Genomic DNA, 20868 nt, shown 5'->3' with positions numbered 1-20868 from the left:
GCCAAAAATATCGATATATTTATACCCTTTCTCAAGGAGGGTACTTAAATCCGAATAAGAGGTACGAAACCAGGTAAAGGATTTCCAATTTTAACCTAGAATTCATTTAAATCTTACATTTTAAGAAGATTTTGGTTGTATTTCCTAAAACCAGGTGAAACGCAATCTTTCTAGAAGATTTGGTTGTATTTATTTTAATATTTAAACAGTTATAAAGGAGTGAAATTTAATAAGAGCAGTTGCACTTAAATTAAGTTCGCGATTGGTATCTACAGATAGAGCTGAGTCCTAAAGGACTGCCTCTGGTATAGCATCTCGCCCAAGAATCTTGATGATAAGAGGTGATGTACATTGATGGGACGACACACAGTTTAAACGCTAAGCTTATGGCTTCTTAATTGGTAACTTATAAATTCCAGCTCTAAATCTGTCAAACCAGTGAGTGCTTGGCCTATTTCTAGTTTGTCACATCGTCCTCGTACTCGTCCTGCAGCTGCTTCTTGACCTTTCGGTTCTCGTTGGACATGCGTCGCTGCAGGTGTCGCCACAGCGTGCTCTTGGGGATTTCGAAGAGATTTGCCGCATGGTTCTGGGACATGCCCTCGTTCATGCAGGCATGCACGGCCTTGGCCAACTTGTCGCGCAGCTCATCCTTGGGCGTAGTGTCCCGCCGGCGGCAGGACACGAAGTCGGGAAGGCGTCCCTGGGCCGACAGACGCATCTTGTGCCGGTGCAGCGTGGACATGGGGATCTGCAGTTCCGTGCTGATGCTCTTCAGTGAGTCCCCGTTTTTCAAGCGCTCATAGGCCTCTATGAGGGAAGGTCGTTCCCGGTTGTTTCGCATGTAGGCGGGATTGTTGCGCACACGTCGCCACAGGACCGTCTTGGAGATGTCGAATCGATCGGCGGCCTTCTGCAGACTCAATCCCTCGAGGATCACTGCATCCGCTGCTAGATCCAAAGCATCGTTGATATCATCTTTTACCTCCCTCTTCAGAGCCACAAATTGCTGCAGTCTCGTTGGTTTTCCAGGAGCTCGTTTGGCGGATTTTGTATTAACAGGGCGACGATTGCGCGGAGTCGGCTTTCCTCCCCCTCCGCCCAATTTGCGGGGCTTTTCTGGCTCCAATTCCTCCTCTTCAGCCTGGTCGTCGTCGTCGTGCACATCCTCGTCATCCTCGTCCATTTCAGTGGCGGCTTCGATAAGTGGATCGGTGGGCGTAAACTCATCATCGATCATCTGGGTCTCTTGCTCTTCTGAATCCTCAGTGATATCGGCCTCTGGATCGTCGTCGACCAGTTCCACATCGGCACCACTGGCGATCGTCTCATCGGCTTCCAACTTGGTCAAACTCGCGGTCGACTGTGTTATGGTAAAGGTGCCCTTCTCTTCTGTGAGGATAAACTGATTGCCATTGGAACTGCCGTCCATGTGTTCAATGGAGTAGGTGATCTTTGGCGGCTCATAGACATCCAGGTACTCCAGGGAGCGATTGGACTGCTGGCTCTCCGCCAGGACCGAGCTGGGCACGACTGTCATCGCCGACTGGGCTCCCTCCTCCTCCTCGTCCTCGTCCGCCTCGGCGATTTGCAGGCCGGTTAGGGACTTGGTTGACACCACATCCAACGGATTGGTTTCCCCATCTGCGCCGGCACTGGCCGAGGGATTGCACTCGAAGCTGATGGCCGACTTAATTCCGAGCAGATTAATGGCCTCCAGGAATTCGGACAGCGAAGCGGAGGGCAAACTGGTCTCGCCCATGTAGATGAAGGACAGCATGCTCTCCAGCAGATCCCCACGGATGTCGGGCAGCACGATGGTGGCCTCCTGGCCACGGGGCACATCCACCAGGAGGTTGCGCATCAGTTCGCTGCATGTACTGAGCACGAAGAGATGGGCGCGCACCCGAATGCCGTCCCTCGAGGCCAGGATCACCTCGCAGCTCCCATTGTCGTTGCGCAGCGAACGCTGTATGTCCATTATCGTGGACGAGTGCCCCATCCACTTAAGGTGATTCTAGTTTGGACACCGATTGCGATTAATTCAGAGATCTACCCAAGTCGCGTTTCACTTACCATCTTGTTGTGTTTTGATTTCCAATTGATTTCCACACAATCTTTCAATTCTCGCAATTCCAAACGCGACGCGAAGCCAGGGTTTTTTGACCAGGGTTGTCGAGAGCGTCGAATGTTTTGGTATTTTTTTCACAAGCATCTAGGCAAAGGAACGCTTTGGTATTTTTCAATTGAAGTTGTTGGTTTTTTTATAAATTATTATATTTTTGCTAAGAAAAATGCATTTATGATCCAGGTAATTTTTGTTTTTTTTTAGCCTTAAATTATATTAAATTTATTTTTGTTTCAGGTAAATTATATTGTGATCAGATTCGAATTGTTTTCCTAGAAAAACATTTTGAATGTTAGAAAAGAAAATAAAATGCTTTCCATTTCGTAATTTTTTTTTAAGGAGGTGTTTTTACTTAATGTTTTTTCGCAAGGAACATATATTGAAATCTTCGCATCTTAAATTCGTCACTCAGTATATATACCCGGTATTAAAAAAAAAAAGTTTGAATTGGAAAACTATGCTGAATTTCTGATAGTTTTTATAAGATTAAAGAATATAAAATTTATATTCATTAATATTCATTCGAACGATCACTCACTGAAACAATAAAGTGAATTTTTGGTATATTTACCAATTTGCGGTAATTTGGAATACCGTACTTAGGGCTGCCAATTGTGTTTTAAACTCAGCGCCCTGTCAACTCTGGGGCTACAACAACAATATTGACATTTTAGCATTACATAAATTGTCAGAAACTGGTGCAAATTGTTGAATTTTAGATTGAACAGTTTGTAGAATGGCGGCCTTAATCAGGAATCTGGGTGCCCGAGCCGCAGTCGCCGCTCTGTCGGCCAAACATGGTGGGTTATCCTCGCGAGATTCGCGAAGAGCTCCAATTGATCGTTTTTAAACCCTTCCTTTAGTGGTGCCCGCTGCAGGACTAAGTGCCCTCCGGATGAACAGCACGGCGCCCGTAGATCCTAAGAGGGCGGATAAGCGTGGGTAACTAGTGAAACCTTTAAGGAACCAACTTAATCTGGGACTTTCCCTACTTATACAGCCACTGTCCGGCAGCCGGATGCAGTTGCTCGCTCGCATCTCTCTGATTTTGGACGCTACGTGGCCGAGTGTCTGCCCAAGTACGTGCAGAAGGTCCAACTGACCGCTGGCGATGAGCTGGAGGTTCTCATTGCTCCCGATGGCGTGGTGCCGGTGCTGCAGTTCCTCAAGGATCACCACCAGGCGCAGTTCACCAACCTGATCGATATTGCCGGCGTGGATGTCCCCTGCCGCAAGAACCGCTTTGAGGTGGTCTACAATCTCTTGTCGCTGCGTTATAACTCCAGAGTTCGCGTGAAGACCTACACCGATGAGCTTACTCCATTGGATTCGGTGTGCGAGGTGCACAAGGCGGCCAACTGGTATGAGCGTGAGATCTGGGACATGTACGGCGTGTTCTTTGCCAACCACCCCGATTTGCGTCGCATCTTGACCGATTACGGATTCGAGGGGCATCCCCAGCGACGCGACTTTCCCTTGTCCGGCTATGTGGAGCTGCGCTACGATGACGAGAAGAAACGCGTCGTCTGCGAGCCCTTGGAATTGGCCCAAGAGTTCCGGAAGTTCGACCTGTCGGCTCCGTGGGAGCAGTTCCCCAACTTCCGCAACGCAAATCCGCCCGCCGAGGTCGTTCCCACACAGCCAGCTCCGGCCAAGAAGTAATCCCCCAAGTCGGTTTGTTAAATGGTAATTAGATCAATAAAACGAGATCATTATGAGATATGATAAACAAAAAAAAGGGAATACATTGAGATAATTACACTGAACGACTAAAAAAAAAGCCTAAGGCTAGGCGCTAATGATACTGAATGAATTTTATCTGCAGATTACTAATCTAAAGTCTTAAGTATTAGACTTTTTAGAGCTTTATAATTCAGCTTAGATCAGCTTTGAATATTTAACTTTGGTTTTATTTTATTGAAGAGGATTAACTAATTACTTGTACTACTATTAAAAAATTGCGTTTGAAGATTATATTGAAAACATTATAGTAAAAATACAGGCACAAAGTTGATATATAATTTTTTTCTTGCTAGAGCTGATCTAAATAGTGGCCCAATGTCATGAAAAATGTTGTTATACACTTTGGATTGGCATACTAGGATTGTTTTATTTAGAAATTCAAACATGTGTGTTTATATGAGATGCCAACTAAATTTGTTTAGCTTAGGCTTTCTTTTAGATCTTATATTCAGCATAAAACATAAAAAAGTTTACTGAACTTTTTTGTTCAGCCATCAGAACAGCAATCTTAAGTGTAATTGTCACCAGGGCTTTTAGACTTTTCAATGTTAAAGAAAAGATGTTTTATGTTAGTCATTTATTCAAACATTATTATACGAAAAACATGCAAACGGTTTTCCCAAAAATTTGAGCATTTTGAACGGAATTCCCCTTTGAAAACGCAATGATTTTTATCAAACCAGAGGGGTCACAAGTATTTATTGGTTTTCGTGTGGTTTACATAGTAGTTTACACTCAGAGTTGAACGAATCTTCCTCCCGGATGTGGCACATCCGGAAAAGCTCCTCCTGCAGGACATCCTACATTTATAAAACGTTTGCTAAAACAATTGTGTGTGTGGGGGCCTCTTGACAATTCGTGCGCCTGCGCAGCGGTGCCCGGCGAAAAAGTACGGGTGCAAAAGGACCTACTTAAGTTTAATCCGAACCAGATCGGATTTGGGGGAGTAGTTGTTGTACTTGGTGGAAAGCCTAATCGTAATTCGAGCTTCAGAAGTCTGACACACCGCTTGGCTGCACCGTCGTCGTCGTCGTCAACGTTTTTAATGTATTTGTTAATGTATTTTTGTTTGATTTTTCTTTCGTTTGTTTGGTTTTTTTTTTTTTGATTTGTACAAGAACATACACATAAATATATATATATATATATATATATATATATATATATATATATATATATATATATATATATATAATACATAGGTACACGCACACACATAAAAATAGTATTACATTTAGCGATTTTAAAAAAAGTTTTACACTCCGCATTCCGGCGAAGTGGTCCAAAAAGATTTTCGTTACTTTACAATGGCTGCGTGCCTTCTTTTTTTTTGTGGGGCACGGCTCAAAAAACAAATCTCCGGCGTTCCAATGGCGCCCTCTTTTCCTCCGACAGTCCATGTGCCTGGTAATCCTGTCCAGCTGCACAGTGGGACTGGGACAACAAATGAAAATTTTGGTGCAGGCTATAAAGTGCGGGAGTTTCCGCACTTTTTGTCCTGCTGACAAAAAAACAAATTCGACAGACGGCCTTTTGGGACTGAAACCCGTAAAGCAGGGGTATTCCAATTTGGAGGAGGTCATCCTCTTGGCGGCCGTCCTGCCACAAATACAAATTAATGCGGGCTTGGCCAAGGCAGCTCCAGATTATATCGACTCCGTCTTGGTGTAGGGACGAGCTCCTCCTCCGCTGTGGCTGCTGTTTCCCGCAGTGGCGACATACGGCGATGCCTTGCCACTGCTCCCGCTTCCCGAACCCGATCCCAATCCCGTCGTGCTGCTGCTGTTCACCTGATTCTCTCCAGCAGCCGAGGAGGCCTCGTTGTTGAGCCGCTCGTGGTACTCCTGGAAGCAGGGCACAATGCACAAATTCGTCTGGCACTCCGGGCAATGGTACTTCGTTTTGCGGCGCAAAATGCGGCCATGCCCATCGATGGTGTTCCAGCAGAAGTTGCAGCCCAGCGCCGGACCCGGCCGAATTACCGGGCAGTGACTAGAACGTGGATTATCTAGGGTGATGATTTCCCGTTGGGTCTGAAAAAAAGTTTGATCAAAACAATAAAACAATTTTAAATTTAGGGCACTAAAAATATTTAATGTTCACCTTTTCTTTAAAAAGTCGAATTGTTAAGAACTAAAAGTTTTTAAAAAAGACACTCCAAGTCCAAGGCGATATAAACCCGAACATTTTAGTACACTTTTTCCAATATGTATTGAATTGTTTTAAAAATTTAATTTTTTAACACGGATACTGAATGCTCGACTTGATAGATAACTAGTCTGTATTCCATTTAACATCAATGGTTTTTTTATGTGATTAAATAGAGGAGAATAAAAGCCAACTCACCTGTGGTGAAGACACCGATCGCTGCAGTTCCTCGTTCTTGACGCGCAGCGTGGGCAAATGCTCGAACGAACTGCTCATGGTGGTTGCCTGTCCGGGATGCAGATGGGTGTGGGTGCCACCGATGGAGCCCGAGGAGGCGGACTTGGCATTTCGCAGCCTCGATCCGCCGTTGGCCGCCTCTGCCTGAATTTTTCCCGCCCGCTCCACCACCTGCTGCGATCTGCCGGGTGAATGCGGTGACCTCCGCTCGTGGGCCACATCCGATGAGGCCACGGAGAATGTGGGCGACAAGGGATGCCGACTGGCGGTGTTCTGCAGCTGGATTCCCGATATGGGTGAGGTAACCACGGACACGGCGGCCGACACAGTCGATGAGGAGCCGGGACTGGCGTTCGTGGGCGTGGCGGCCGTTTCACTGGAAACCACCGTCTGACAGGTCACCACACGCGTGGGCACCAGGTACTGCGAGGAGCCGGCCGGCGGCGGTGATCCCGAGGCGTAGATGGACTCGGGCAGCGAGATGTGGTGCGGATGGTGGAGCGGAGCCGGACTGACGTGGCTGGCACTACTTGTCCCCGACAGCGGATGCGAGTATTGCCGATGCAGTGGGGCAAAGGGATTGCTGCCTGTGGCTGTCATTCCCGAACCAGATCCACCCGCCATGTGGAGGGCAGACTGACGGGGCAGGAGCGGATCCGAGTGCTGCTTGATGAGATACGGAGTGCTGGACGGCACGCTGAGCAGGTGCGGCGTGGAAGGGCCCAAGCTGGGCGCCGGCTCGGAGGCATGTCGCTCAATCCTCGGCGGCACGGCCAGCAGGTGATGGTGACCATGATGACCATGGACCGTCGGCTGGTGATGCAGATGATGCGATGCTCCCGTGGTGGAATAGTCCCTGGCCGTGACACTACTCGCCGCCCCTGCAGCGTTGAACGGATCGAAGTCGAGCGTGGTGGCAGCCGTGTCCGGCGAAATCTGATTCGTGGAGGAGATGCTGTCGCTGTCCCGCTTCACCCTCGGCTGGCGGGTCAAGACCCGGTTGCGCTTCGTGCCCATCACCACTGGCGAACTGGGCGTGCCATCCGGATCGCAGTCGACGGAGCCAACGCCTCCGATGCTGAAGGAGCGCTCGAAGCTCCCACTTCCACCGCTACTGCTGCTTGCGGCCGCCAGAGGAGGATGTGGCGCATGGGGGGCATGTGCCGGACTGGGTTCTGCAAGGTAAGAGGATAATTATATCATTAGTCTTCTTTTCCCGTCTAAAAACATCCAAAATGTACTATATCTTTTTTTTTGAAGGGACACCCGATGGTCTAGAGCCCATAAATGAAAGACATTTTTGGGATGTACTTATAAGGAGGTATGTTCTACAACTTAAAAAATATACAAAAATTTTTTGTGTTTGTGAAAACATTTTAAATTATTTTAAAATTGGCAATAAAGCTGTAACCGGTTTTGGCCTTTCTTTTCATCGGAAACTTAAAATTAAAAAATATAATTTATAAGTAACTCAGCAAAAAAAATAGTTAGGAAATAAGCCTTCATAAGTTTTTGAAAGTGAAACTGAGATGTTATCAATATAAAAAAATGGTCGATTGAAATAGGATTTAGCTAAAATACAGTCAAAACATTATACAAATAAAAAATTATTTAAAAGCTCGATTTTTACCACCGGTTTCCTTTTAACCAGCAGTTCTCAATTTATATATGTATGTCGTCCAGTGTAATTAACCTTGGGTGTTATAAAGTTTGAGTCAAATCTTTAAAGCCCCAAGTTAAAATATGACCCTATTGAATATTTCTAATGAAATCAGAGAGTCATTCCAGTATATTTTATCCACAACCTCTTATTTCAGTACAGGTGATTATGAAAATGAACAGTCTGAGAGTACGTTGTAGTTTTGAAAGTTTATTCGTTTCTTGCACATCGACTACAGTCTAGAATGTTCGTTCCATATCGATCTCGATCCCGATCACGATCACGATCTCGATATTCGTGTGGGGCTCGCATTCGCATTACTTGGTATGGTACATGCAACTTATAATACAATCGGTTCACTTATGCACTTGCGCTGATTTAAATAATTTATATATATATTTAACACACATAACTAGCGTAGTTATTGGTACTTTGCAATTGTAGGAAACAGAGTTAGTAATATTTGCTTATTGTTTCTGCTATTTTCGTTCATCCGTGTTCTGTTGGGTTCTGTTCTGGGTTGGTTGTTTCTGTGACCTGGGATCGTGGGGATCCACCATGATATATCATGGCATTTCTGTGTGGGCGAGTGTAATAAAAGTCCATTATCAAAGTTACGTTACTCTATGACTTCTAACAAATCACGCTTAGTTCTTAGTATGCCTTGACACAATATAAAAAGTTCTCTATTAGTTACATTATGTATATGAATCGTATTAAAAACACACTATTCGTAATCGTTATTCATAACCGGAATCGCGACATATGCGTTTTCCGTTTACGTTTCCGTTTGTGTTTGTGTTTCTGTTTTGGTTTTCTATTTGCCTTTTAGCTGCAGTCTCCGTTTAGGATTTTGGGTGGTTACGAGTTATCTTTAAGTTTCGTTTGTTTGCGTATCTGTATCTTGTAATCATTACCGCCTCAATATGTACATACCTATGTACAAAGAAATCGTCAAGAACCAAAAGTGCCAAAATAAATAAGAGTCCCCGTATTGAATACCCCCTTTAGATATGTTGTTGTCGCATTTGGAAACGTGTAAACGTAAAAACCTCGGAAAGAAATGAAAAAATCTTTTGGATACATTCACAAATATAAATATATATACATGTATATTGATTGGTACATATCTTATCGTACATATCCGGTTCTCTTACATGCTCCTCTGTTGATCTGTTAGTCTATTGCAGATATAGATCACTCTATATCCCTCTGTTCATGACATTTATTCGGTTTGAAGTCGAAGGGAGTTGTTCGCTAACGATTACGCTTATGCTTCAAATAGAGTGGATTCTTCACCGCTCACACTCTGTTCACATTGATAAGAAGCTAAATATAATGCGGGAGTACCTCTACATACTGATATTTGCTATTGTAACACAAGTGCAGAATTGAAATCTCATTCGAAACGAGGAAGAAAACCTATTTCTAATGCGCCAGAGCCAGAGCAAACCCCACGAAAATGTGGGATTGGAAAATTTGTTACCAGAAATGTGCCAATAAATCTCATTTTGTCCTTAACATTTATCATTATACGATTACAGATAAAATTTTTGGTTTCGTCCATTGCTTGTGTTCGCATTACAAAAAAGTGGAATATGGAACGGATGATTCCGCAAGGTTTGTTCGGCTGCTGGCACACACAGCACCACTTTTTTTTAGCTGCAGTTGGTTGCTTTACAAATCATTTGATGTTCGCGATTAACACTAATAAAATTGTATAATTTATGTACAATTACAATTATTCCTTTACACGTAATATAGCTAATATATATATAAATATATATATATATATATATATATATCGAAGATCTGTACTACCGATTTACTTAGTTAACAATCGTTAAAATGTAGCGTTCAAAACTTTAAGCTTAAGGAATTAGGTTCTAAAAAATTATTACAAGTGCGGCCGGCTCGCCTCGTCTTCTCTGTCATTCTATCATTCTAACTGATCCGATTCGATCCTCTCCAGCTTTGCGATCCTCTCCTGCTCTGCTTAGCTCAGCTCAGCGCAGGAATCCATTCCGTCATGCATCCATCTATCCTATTGCCACTCTTCCGTAAAAGCGGTCCGCTGCTATATACACTAGATTGGTGCCGTTTTGCTCTAATACCTGTATCGATCGATTTGGTGGACCCACTTGGACCTACGACTTGTCCAAGTACTGCAGGCCCGTCACCGGCGGTGCAGCAGCCACCGTCACAAAGTTATTGATGAGGAAACTATGGGCCATGCCCATGGGAACGGAGACGGGCATGGGCATGGCTGATATGCTCAGGGATTGGGATTGGGATTGCGATTGCGCTTGCGATTCCGCTGACTCCACGGCTCCACTGGCGGCCATCACGGCGGCTGCCTGCAGCAGAGTGGCCGTCCCCCCCGCCTGGCTCGAAATCGTATTCTATATCGAGTTGAAGTTAATACTCTGTAGATTCATGGCGGTGGTGGGATTGACATTGATGGTTCCAGTTCCTGCGCCCGTTCCCGCGCCCGCTCCTCCGCCGGTGGCTTCAATGTAACGCTGCCGCGTCATCGAGTGCACATTGCCGGGGGAGTCCATGTAGCGCGGATCGAACAGGCTCATCACGCCAATGGCTGGGTGGGAGTTTCCCCCGCCGGGCAGGCTGCCAGCTCCACTCCCCAAGCCCGCATGATGCGGAGTGCACATCAGCGAGGGCGTTGGCGTCTCCGCTTGGGGAGGAATCTGCATGCTCAACGTCTCGTTGGTGTTGTCATCACCCTGATTCGTTGAGGGCGTGGGCGAGGGCGACAAATTCGGCTCCTGCTTGACCACGCGCGCCTTTATGCTGGGCCTGGACACGGGGTAGCCCCGCTTCTTGTACTCCAGCCAGAGAGTTCTGTTATTGACGCCATACAGTCGTGCTGCCTTGCAGAAACCAATGCCGCCCGTGCGCACTGCCTCCAGAGCGCGTATAAAGTTCTCATCTCCCTGCGGATTCACCGATCGCTTGCGTTTCACCACCTGATTGGCTGGCCCAGTAGCTCCTCCGTTGCCCGCACTGCCAGCATTTCCTGCTCCTCCTGCGCCGACGGCACTGGCTCCGCCCGTATGCGCGGGCGATTGAGTGGGCGTCGGACCCTGACTGTAGACCGATTGCACCATGTTCGATTCGCTGGGCGATAGGTTTTGGGCCGCCGTCGCGTAGCTGCCGACTAGGTTGTTCACGGTGATGATCTGCGATGAGTAGGCCTGTCCCGAGGCGGAGGCCTGCTCCTGCTGCTGTTGCTGCTGCTGCTGTTGGTAGTGTAGCTGCTGCAGGTGTTGTTGCTGCTGGGTGACGGCCTGTTGCTGGGCCTCGTGCTGCTGCCGCTGATCGCTATTGACGGTGCTATTTGCACCACTGCTCTGACTGCCAGTGCCGCCACCACCACTGCCACCACCGCCATTGCCCAGCAAGTTGGACTGGCAGGCGGGCAGGGAGAAGCGCGGATAGTTCGAATCGACAACTGTCCATTGCAGACCTGGGAAGGGGAGAGAGAGAGAGAGACAGCGTATGAAAGATTGGTTCTGGTACTGGTACTGGTACTAGGGTTTATTTGGATCGAAATCTCTCCTAGCTCTAATGGTTCAGGATCAGATCTGGTCTGTGGTATGGTCCTCGTCGTGGTCTAAGTTCGGTTCTTGTTCTGTTTCTGAGACGGTTTATAGTTCATAGATAGTTACAAATAGAGGTAGGTAGTAGAGGAAAGATTGCTAAGGCTAAATCATTATCATCGGAGGAAACCGCTGTTTCAAAATTCCCACAAAACAAAAATCAAAAACGCAAGTAAATGAACAATCGAAAAAGAAATTCGGAAGTTTTGGTTTTAGTTTTGTTTTTCTTGGACTCTGTGCTAGCTCTCTCCCATTCCCAAGTTCAGGCAGGATTCGGTTTTTTTGTTTTGGAATACAATACACAATAAATAGTTAAACATAGAAAATTTCGGCATTTTACAAATATTTCGTTGCACTTAGTCGGTAGGTAAAAATCGGTAATGGATAAATCGGTATGCTAGATCTCATTTATTTAGCTTTAGCATTCATTTCTCCAAGCGCTGTGTACTGAAATTGTTTTGAAGTGGCGCACCGTTCGTGTGTGAGTTATGCGGATGAAATATGATCGTGAATCGAGAGTACACAGTCGTTGAGAATTAAGAAGATCTGATTACAGTGCTTTTTTCGGTTCATTAAACCCCCACAAAGTTGACAGTCCTCTAAGTCGTTTAAAAATACTTTAATTTTGGTCATGACAATGATTTCTTTTTTACTTTTAGATTTACTAAACTTATTATTGACTATCATTTATAGACCCCCCTCGTTTGTCTATCAAGTTCTCCAACATTTTGACTAGAAATTTCAGGAAAGTTATCTGTTTGTATTTTTTTTAAATAACCATAGCAAATGAAATTATGAAACAATAGAGCAAAGAAAAAAGAATCCATCCTGGCGAATGAGTTCCCTATCCGATGAGCAATGAGTTTTGATGGAACAGTGTGTGCTGGCTTTCGAGTTCTACTGGCGAGACTTACCCGAGTGCGAGGACTGGGAGTTGGGCGCATCGTGCTCGGATGGTGTGGTTCCGCCAGAGATGTCCAGGGGCATCGTCTGATTCACGCCGCCAATGTCCACTTCGGGCTTCTGCACGTTGTTGGCACCGGGAAAAGAGGGAAAACAATTAGTTGAGCTGTTCAGGCGGACGAGGGTACGAGGTTAACGTGACCAATTTCATTACAATTTGCATGTGTAAGTGTCCGTGTCCGTCGTCCAGATCCGAGTCCTGCGGTTGCTGCTCGAGCTCGGCGCTAGCCGACTCCTTGAGCAGCTTGGCCGCGTGCAGCGAGTGACCGGCCAGGCTGCCGCCCGCGCCAAACGACATTTGGCTCATCTGGGCGAGACTTAGACCGGCATTCCCGGCGCCATTGCCCGCATCTAATGAGCTATTGTGCTGCTCCTCCACATTGTTGCGTTCGCCAGAGCCTGGAAGGGATTTAAAGACTAGTTAGTTTAAATAACAGCTATTATAGAGTGCTCGCGACGATGCTTTACCCAATTCCAACTCACCGTTATTCGAGGATTTGCGCAATCTTTTGCGCCTGGTGGCCGGCGAAGTGCCGGCGCTCAAGGGCGAAGGCGTGCGTCGCATCTGGTGGTGATGCGTCTGCCCCGCCTGTCCCTGTCCGCCCTGCTGCTGCTGATGGTGGTGGTGATGGTGTTGCTGCTGCTGCGCCTGTTGCTGCTGCTGCGCCTGTTGCTGCTGCGCCTGCTGCAGCGCCGCCTGCTGCTGTTGCTGGTGGTGATGATGCTGCGCCTGTTGCTGGGCCTGTTGTTGTTGCTGCTGCTGCTGCTGGAACTGCTGTGCCTCGCTGCTGCTCCACAGGGAATCGCCCACGCTGCTGCCACTGCCGGCGCCTAAGCTGCCAGTCGAAGTGCCCGCTCCAGTGCCCACACCCGAACCGCCGCCACCCACCAATTCGTTGCCATCGGTGGAGGATTTGCTGTCCGACTTGGTCAGATTGGCCGGATCCGTGGGCATCTCCGCCAGGCCCTTGATCTTGAGCATCTCGGCCGTTTTGAGGATGTGCGGCAGCTGCTCCTGCGACACATTCACCTCGCCATAGTACATAAAGTCCACCATGGTCTTTAGGTCATCGTACTGCACATCCTTCAGGATGACGATGGGATGTTGGCACGGATTTGTGGTAAACAGGGCCTGTAAAGAAGTTTTCGGATTAGTTCGAATTGGCGGGGCCGATATCAATCCTTACCTGAAAGTACGAACTGCAAGCGGAAAGCACTATTTTGTGGGCCTGCAGTTGGCGCCCCTCGGCGGCCAGGGTGACGTCCACCAGGGTGCCATTGTGCAGCAGCGAGGAGCAGACCGATATGAAGTTCGGCTGGTGGTTGTTCCAACGCAGGCAGAACTGCTGCACGGACATGGTGATGGCTCCTCCGTGTCCCGGATTTAGTCCTCAATCTCCGGAGGTGCCACCTCCTCCTTCTCCCGCTCCACTCCTCCTCCTCCTCCTCTTCTGCGCTTTGCAGCCAATTAAACCGCACTGATAACACTCTTTTTATCGCCTCCCGCCGCTCTATTGATTTTTATTAATTTTCCCTGTTTTCCGGTGTTTTTTGTGCTTTGTTTTTGCCTCTGCCTTTTGAATTAATTAAAATTTATGAGCAGTTTGTAGATACAGATGTGTGTGTGTGTGCGAAGGGCGGTCGGGGCTTTGGTTCTCGGGGGCGGGGGTTACGACTTCTAGGCCGCACGCATTGCGAGTCACTGCAAAAAAGGGGTACAATAAAAATCGAGGTTTAAATAAATCAAAAATTATCGATGGGTTACACAAATTGCTCAAAAACAAATTCCGCGCTCTCTCTCTCTCTATCTTTCTGTATCACAGCTGCGCGCTCTCTCTCCCGCTTACAAAAAAACCACAAACAACAACAAGGGATTGCGTATGTGTGTAATTATACAGTCGCGAAAATGACACACACACTTATACTGCTGGCCAAAGTTTTATTTTTGATAAAACCGAGAACGTAACGAAATCGAATAGCTTTTTGTATAGTTGTAGCGCCGTAGACCTTGAATTTTCTTTGATTCTTATGACGTAATTATATATGCGCGCTCTCTCTGTCTATTATATTCGTAGCTCACCCACACAGCCGAAAAACCGACGACGTACTAATCGCTTCTTCTTCGTTTATTCATCGTATCGATATTTTCAGTGGCATTTATTTATGTGTGCCTGTCGCGTTTTATTTTTACATATAATAGGCATACCACTGATACACAATCTATCGCCAGCACCACATGTTTTTCACTTGCATTTCCCTTGGTTATTTTTTGTTCCTTTATTTTTATAAACTTTGCCTTTTTGTTTTATTTTTTCTTTTTTGCCTTCCTTTCCAAAAACAAAATGGCGCGCAACAAATTTATGCGATTGGCAAAACAACACCGAAAACTGGTCGCACGGTTTGGATTTCAATGTCCTTAGGTGCCCGATCGATAGCGCCAGTCTATTTACGACTTTTTACCCTTTATTTATGCAGATTTCCCATCAAAAAAAACATTTGAAAATTCTTACGTTTTACTTTTTTATGCGAAAGATTTTTGTGATTATACGGCAACTCTGCTTAAAAGGAGTTGACAGGTCTAAGGAAAGTGTGACCGCCTGGGGTGTATGAAAACATACCAAAATACCATTCATTTATTATTAACTGAATTTAATTTTTAAAATTGATTAAATAGCGGTACAAAAATATTTTTTTCAAACTGCTCTAAATATTAAATTATCTTGTTTAATTTGCTGTATAACAAACAGAGTTGCCAGAGTTTGAGCTAAACGGAACTAGTTTGGTTCCCTTGGTGACTCGCGAATTTGTTGTTGTTTTTGTGCTCATTGTGTGGTAAAACAAGAAAGGTCACTATTCAAATCGTTTAAGAAGTAGGTAATTATGTGTAAAAGCTAATTATAGGTATAAAGAAAGAAGTAAAAACACAAAAAATTTGATGTCCGAGTAGTCGATAGTTGCCATTTTCGTGCTTGCCGGTATCGATGCATTTACATTTGTTCCTCTCTAAGTAGCAGCTGCAAAAAATATCAAGAATCACATTCGGTTCGTCTAGTTTATGCGTAAAAAGCTGCCCACAGAATTCCACATAGCATAATGGAGGAACTACGCAAGCATTTATCCAAGGTAAACGTGCCCTGCGGATCGGGGGCAGGTAGTCCTCCGATTTACAAGGACGAGTGCGTCTATTCCTACGACAATCCCGAGACGCCCACCGGTTTGTACGTGTGCCTGCACAGCTTTTTGGGATTCGGCGAGGCCTATGTGCGGGAATATGCCGAAAAGACCGGTAACCAGGTCTTCCTCCACATCCAGCGGGTAAAGACGCCCAAGGAGGGCGTCGATGGTGAGGCGGAGTGCGATCCGGAGACGGATGCGGCGGGACCGGAGCGGAAGATCACCCGCTTGGCCATTGGAGTGGAAGGTGGCTACAACGAATCGGACATGGCCAAAAAGTACGAAATCAAGGACACGTACAGCATCGTGGTGGCTCCGCATCTGGACAAGAAGCTGCCGTATCCCGATCCCGAGCTGCCCATGCGCGTCACCCAGGCGGTGGAAGCGATCCTGGCCGCGGATTCGGCCATTGCCAAGCTGGAGAAGGCCACGCTGATGGGTGAGTTTAGGGGGACTTAGGGTGCAATTGGATGATCCAAAAGGGGTTTTTAGCTTGCAAAAATATTACACCTTTACGGATAGAACAGAAAAAAACTATTATAACGTGTATTCGTTTAAAGAAAAATAATGCCTTTTGAAAATGATACAGTTCAAATTAGTTATAAACAATTTTGGTTTTTAATATGAATAGTACCTGTCAGACTATGTACTGAACCTATACCTCATGTATAATATCCATAATATTGTTAATTTCCCTCTTCTTTTTAAAGGCACTTGGGATGGCGAAGTGCGTCAAGCCTCGAACTACGCGGAGAACCTGCAGCAACTGGGCAACGGCAAGAAGATTCCACCGGCCGGCTGGCAGTGCGAGAAGTGCGACCTGACCAACAACCTCTGGCTGAACCTGACCGACGGCTCCATCATGTGCGGACGCAAGTTCTTTGACGGAAGCGGTGGCAACGACCATGCCGTGGAGCACTACCGGGAGACAGGCTATCCGCTGGCAGTCAAGCTGGGCACCATCACGGCCGATGGCAAGTCGGATGTGTTCTCCTACCCGGAGGACGACATGGTACTCGATCCCCACCTGGAGAGGCACCTTTCCCACTTCGGCATCAACATGGCGGCCATGAAGAAGAGCGAGAAGTCTATGGTGGAGCTGGAGTTGGACATTAACCAGCGCATTGGCGAGTGGTCGGCGCTGACAGAGAGCGAGAGTGAACTGCTGCCGCTGGCCGGTCCGGGATACACGGGAATGCGCAACCTGGGCAACTCCTGCTACATCAACAGTGTGATGCAGGTGCTCTTCGTCATCCCAGATTTCCAGCAGCGATTTGTGGGCACTGGAGCTGAGCGCTACTTCAGCGAGTATCCCAGCGATCCCGCCAACGACTTTAACATTCAAATGGCCAAACTGGGCACTGGTCTGCAGTCCGGAAAGTACAGCAGCATTGCGGAGAACACTCTGGACACTGATCACTCCACCGGCATTTCGCCGGCAATGTTCAAGAACATTGTGGGCAAGAATCATCCGGATTTCAGTACCAAACAACAGCAGGATGCCAACGATTTTTATTTGCATTTGCTCACCCTGCTGGACAGGAATTCGCGCAATCAAAGCAATCCCGCGGATGCTTTGAAGTTTCTGCTGGAGGATCGTGTTGAGTGTTTGGCCAGCAGGAAGGTCAAATACAAGACACGCGAGGAGTACAGCTTCCGGTTGCCCATTCCGCTGGACAAGGCCACCAATCTGGATGAGGTGAAGGAGTTCCAGGAGCGGGAGAAGACGGCTCGCGAGACGGGACAACGACTGGTGGACAGGGACATTGTGAGGCACAAGGTGCCACTGCAGGCCTGCCTGGAAAGCTTCTTTGGCCCGGAGCTGATCGAGCAGTTCTACTCCACGGCAATTGAGGGCAAGACGAATGCCAGGAAAATTACGCGACTGGCCACAATGCCCGATTGTCTGATGATTCACCTGGGAAAGTTTACGCTGGGCGATGACTGGGTGCCCAAGAAGCTGGATGTCTCTGTGGACATGCCGGATGAACTGGATCTGAGCACTTGGCGTTCGGCCGGTGGGCTGCAGGCTGGCGAGGAGGCTCTGCCTGAGGCGGCCGCTGAGCAGGTGAAGTTTGCCTTCGACGAGGCGGTGATGTCCGAACTGCTCACCATGGGTTTCCCGCCGGAGGCCTGCAAGCGGGCCTGCTTCCACACAAAGAACAGTGGCCTAGAGGCTGCCTCCAACTGGCTGATGGAGCACATTGCCGACGAGGACATCTCGGAGCCATTTGTGGTGCCCAACAACCCGAGCATTGGAGACTGTGCGGCCAACCAGTTTGTGGCCAATCCGGAGAGCCTGGCCATGCTGATGAGCATGGGATTTGATGAGCGCCAGGCAGTGGCCGCCTTGAAAGCCACCGATGGCAATGTGGAGCGCGCCACCGACTGGATCTTCTCGCATGCCGATTCCATTGGCCTGGAGGAAGTCACCGCCCCTGCCTCGGATCCATCCGCTGCTGCAGCGGCTTCTTCGGCGCCAAACAAGGACAACTATCGCGATGGCAACGGCAAGTACCGACTGGCGGCCTTCATCTCGCACATGGGCACCTCCGCCCAGGTGGGACACTACGTCTGCCACATCCGCAAGAAGGGCGAGTGGGTGATCTTCAACGACAGCAAGGTAGCCAAGTCGCAGCATCCGCCCAAGGACCTCGGCTACCTGTATTTGTACATGCGCGACCAGTAGCCAGCCCAGACCCGATCTCAGTCCAATCCGCAGTAGCCCAGTCCCGCACCCTAATATTATGCGCCCTGAAGAATGGAATTTAAGAATAAACTAACATATACAGTGCTACACTAGACTTTGGAGGTTTTAAGAAACGGTCAGAATATGCTATAGGAGATAGTTTAAAAGGTCTTTGGATATGAAGTATTTTCGAATTCTTTAAAAAACATTTTTCAAGATCTTTTTACACAATTTCAAGATACTGACTACTATTTCGAAAACAACGGTAGTGATGAAATTGAAAATTGAAACTATAATTGACAGAAAATAATTTTTTTTTGAACAGCAGTTATTAAATAATTTAAATTATAATTCAGAGAAGCTCTGGCGTGGCATCAATACCATTTGTGAGCACGTTATAAATTATGATTAATGATTTGTAAAGATTTTATAAAACAATTCTCTCTCTCTATTAATATGATTAGGCATTTCCGAATTTAATTAATTTTATAGGAATTGACTCATACTTTGGAATCCATGTGCAAAAATAACGTCCAGTGATGAAATTGTAATTATAAAAAGATCTGACGTGGCATTGATATCATTTGTGAGTGCATTTTCTATAGTTATTAATGGTTATTAATGTTTTTAAAGACTTATGATTCACGTATTCCAAGAAATAGATACTCAAACGATGACTAACTATAAAATGTAGCTAAAAAAGTTACAAAGAACGAAATGATTAGTTTTGCCGTTTTTAACTGGAATTTTATTCAGTTTTCTTAGCACTAGACTGCTTTGGAATGGTAATCAGCTCCTGGACAATACCATTCAGACGATCGGCAAAGGCTTGGAAGGAGAACTTCTGCTGCACCCGCTTGTGGCCCTGATCGCCCATCTTCAGGCGCAGTGGTTCGTCCCGGAAAAGCTGGTACATTGCTCCGCCGAAGCTCTTCTCCTGTTTCTCGCACAGGAAACCGGTTGAGTTGTTGACCACCGTTTCCGTGGGTCCACCGCTGTTCAGGGCCACCACTGGCTTGGAGCAGTACATGCCCTCCAGCGGCACAATGCCAAAGTGCTCGTTTTCGGGCGTGTACAGTAGACAGTGGGCGCCAAAGAGCAGGCGACATTTCTCCTCATCCGTGGGCGATCTTAGCAGAACCACATGATCCTGCAGCTTCAGCTTCTCGGTAAGCTGCTCCAGCTCCGCAAAATGCTCGACATTCTCAATGCAGCGGGTGTCATATCCTCCGGCGATTATCAACCGACAACGTTTAAACTCCATGGAGGGCAGCATGTCGCCCAGGAGGCGCAGGGAATGCAAAGCCAGGGCGTGGTTCTTCTTTCGCTCATACCGATTGATGTCCAGGTAGATGTAGGCATTGCGTGGAACCCTGCCATGGATGGGCTCATCAAGCAAAGCAGAACGCTGCTCCAGTTTCTTCTGCATCTGATCAAAGTACTGGGTGTGCAGCGAGGGATAGAGGACATCTGGAATCGTCTTAAGCCTCCGGAAAGTGTCCTGAAAGACGCGCAGTGTAAACTTGGAGTTGACCAGCACCTTGTCGGCCAGTCCAATGGTGTGCTCCTCCAGCCAGTTGATGGGCAGTCGGTACAGGCGCTTCAGCAGACCTTCCCGTGAGCTGAGCAGCTGATCTGGAAAGTGACAGTAGAAGAGGACGCGTGGACGATGGCGGGCCAGCCGGAGAACCGGAATGCAGACGGAGATCAGGTCGCAGACCACCACATCCACCTGTTCCCGCTGCGGCATGAAGAAGCTGGCATAGATCGCCGCATACAACATGCGCAAATAGGCGCAGATGGCATAGAATCTTCCAAAGAGCCGGCGTGGCAGCCAGTCGCCCACAACCTGAACCGGAAAGCTGCCATCCGCCGTCTCCTTGAAGCAGTGCGTGCTGTCGTGGTGATTGGTCAGGAAGCTGACCTGGTGACCACGTTCTTTCAGGGCCAAGGCGGCGTCCACCACCAGGCGCTCAGCTCCTCCGATACCCAAATCCGGGTGAAGGAACAGGACGCGAACCATGACTTTGCAGTACGGGAATTTGGAAACTAGAAATAGGAACTAGGAGTGTATCCTATCGGTGACACAGGGGTTAGAATTTTTGCATTCTTTTAAAGCTTTTGTTTTTATAAACTTTTAAATATTTATTCTTCAGCTGACGAGGTGAAAGTGTGACCGTTGGTGGATGCGTGTTCTAAAAGGGTTCTAAAAATAATACCAAATAAACCGCAATATCTTTAAAAATTATTAATTGTTTCTGTAATGTACTTGTGTTAAGGAAACATTATTAATTGCCATTTTTGTTTGTCATAAATTACAAGTGAGTTCCAACCAATACACCTTATATCTTTTAAACTTAAATTAAATAAATTTGTAATGAAATTTAAATGGACTTATGAACTTATTTTGCAATTTGTTGTCCCGCAAGCACTATTTGCTTGAATATTATTACTTTTTGAAGCATGTTAAACTAGCAAAGCAAGTTGATTTAGGGTCCTTAACGTTCTG

The 20868-nt window shown here is 46.9% G+C and overlaps 5 protein-coding genes across 9 annotated transcripts; 2 read left to right on the top strand and 3 right to left on the bottom strand.

Annotated features, from left to right (window-relative positions):
* Positions 1-167: 167 nt before the first annotated feature.
* LOC128259586 (modifier of mdg4) lies at positions 168-2191 on the bottom strand. Its single transcript, XM_052992130.1, has 2 exons — positions 2077-2191; positions 168-2017 (listed from the first exon to the last, which is right to left on the bottom strand). The coding sequence occupies exons 1-2, from the start codon at positions 2077-2079 to the stop codon at positions 458-460; spliced, it is 1563 nt and encodes a 520-aa protein (XP_052848090.1). The 5' UTR covers positions 2080-2191; the 3' UTR covers positions 168-457.
* Positions 2192-2759: 568 nt separating this feature from the next.
* On the top strand, positions 2760-3871 carry LOC128259604 (NADH dehydrogenase [ubiquinone] iron-sulfur protein 3, mitochondrial). Its single transcript, XM_052992158.1, has 3 exons — positions 2760-2928; positions 2992-3066; positions 3129-3871. The coding sequence occupies exons 1-3, from the start codon at positions 2865-2867 to the stop codon at positions 3788-3790; spliced, it is 801 nt and encodes a 266-aa protein (XP_052848118.1). The 5' UTR covers positions 2760-2864; the 3' UTR covers positions 3791-3871.
* A 1171-nt stretch (positions 3872-5042) lies between these two features.
* LOC128259575 (longitudinals lacking protein, isoforms J/P/Q/S/Z) lies at positions 5043-15085 on the bottom strand. Of its 5 annotated transcripts, none has more exons than XM_052992092.1 (7): positions 15007-15085; positions 13684-14198; positions 12980-13628; positions 12651-12895; positions 12448-12556; positions 6218-7431; positions 5043-5904 (listed from the first exon to the last, which is right to left on the bottom strand). In XM_052992092.1, exons 2-7 carry the CDS (start codon positions 13852-13854, stop codon positions 5518-5520), a joined length of 2775 nt encoding a protein of 924 aa, XP_052848052.1. In that variant the 5' UTR covers positions 13855-14198; positions 15007-15085; the 3' UTR covers positions 5043-5517. The 5 variants fall into 5 exon arrangements, with proteins under 5 accessions (XP_052848052.1, XP_052848054.1, XP_052848051.1 ...); XM_052992094.1 differs by lacking the exon at positions 15007-15085 and adding an exon at positions 14957-14975; XM_052992091.1 differs by lacking the exon at positions 15007-15085 and adding an exon at positions 14703-14940.
* A 236-nt stretch (positions 15086-15321) lies between these two features.
* LOC128259576 (ubiquitin carboxyl-terminal hydrolase 5) lies at positions 15322-18474 on the top strand. The gene is made up of 2 exons (XM_052992096.1): positions 15322-16109; positions 16381-18474. Exons 1-2 carry the CDS (start codon positions 15590-15592, stop codon positions 18357-18359), a joined length of 2499 nt encoding a protein of 832 aa, XP_052848056.1. The 5' UTR covers positions 15322-15589; the 3' UTR covers positions 18360-18474.
* A 606-nt stretch (positions 18475-19080) lies between these two features.
* LOC128259592 (alpha-1,3/1,6-mannosyltransferase ALG2) lies at positions 19081-20566 on the bottom strand. Its single transcript, XM_052992138.1, has one exon. The coding sequence runs from the start codon at positions 20380-20382 to the stop codon at positions 19108-19110; it is 1275 nt and encodes a 424-aa protein (XP_052848098.1). The 5' UTR covers positions 20383-20566; the 3' UTR covers positions 19081-19107.
* Between the last annotated feature and the right edge of the window lie 302 nt (positions 20567-20868).

The sequence above is a fragment of the Drosophila gunungcola genome (genome assembly GCF_025200985.1).
Source record: "Drosophila gunungcola strain Sukarami chromosome 3L unlocalized genomic scaffold, Dgunungcola_SK_2 000005F, whole genome shotgun sequence".
Classification (NCBI taxonomy): Eukaryota; Metazoa; Arthropoda; class Insecta; order Diptera; family Drosophilidae; genus Drosophila; species Drosophila gunungcola.
Note: the sequence above shows the minus strand (reverse complement) of the source record. Positions and strands in the feature narration are given on the sequence as shown.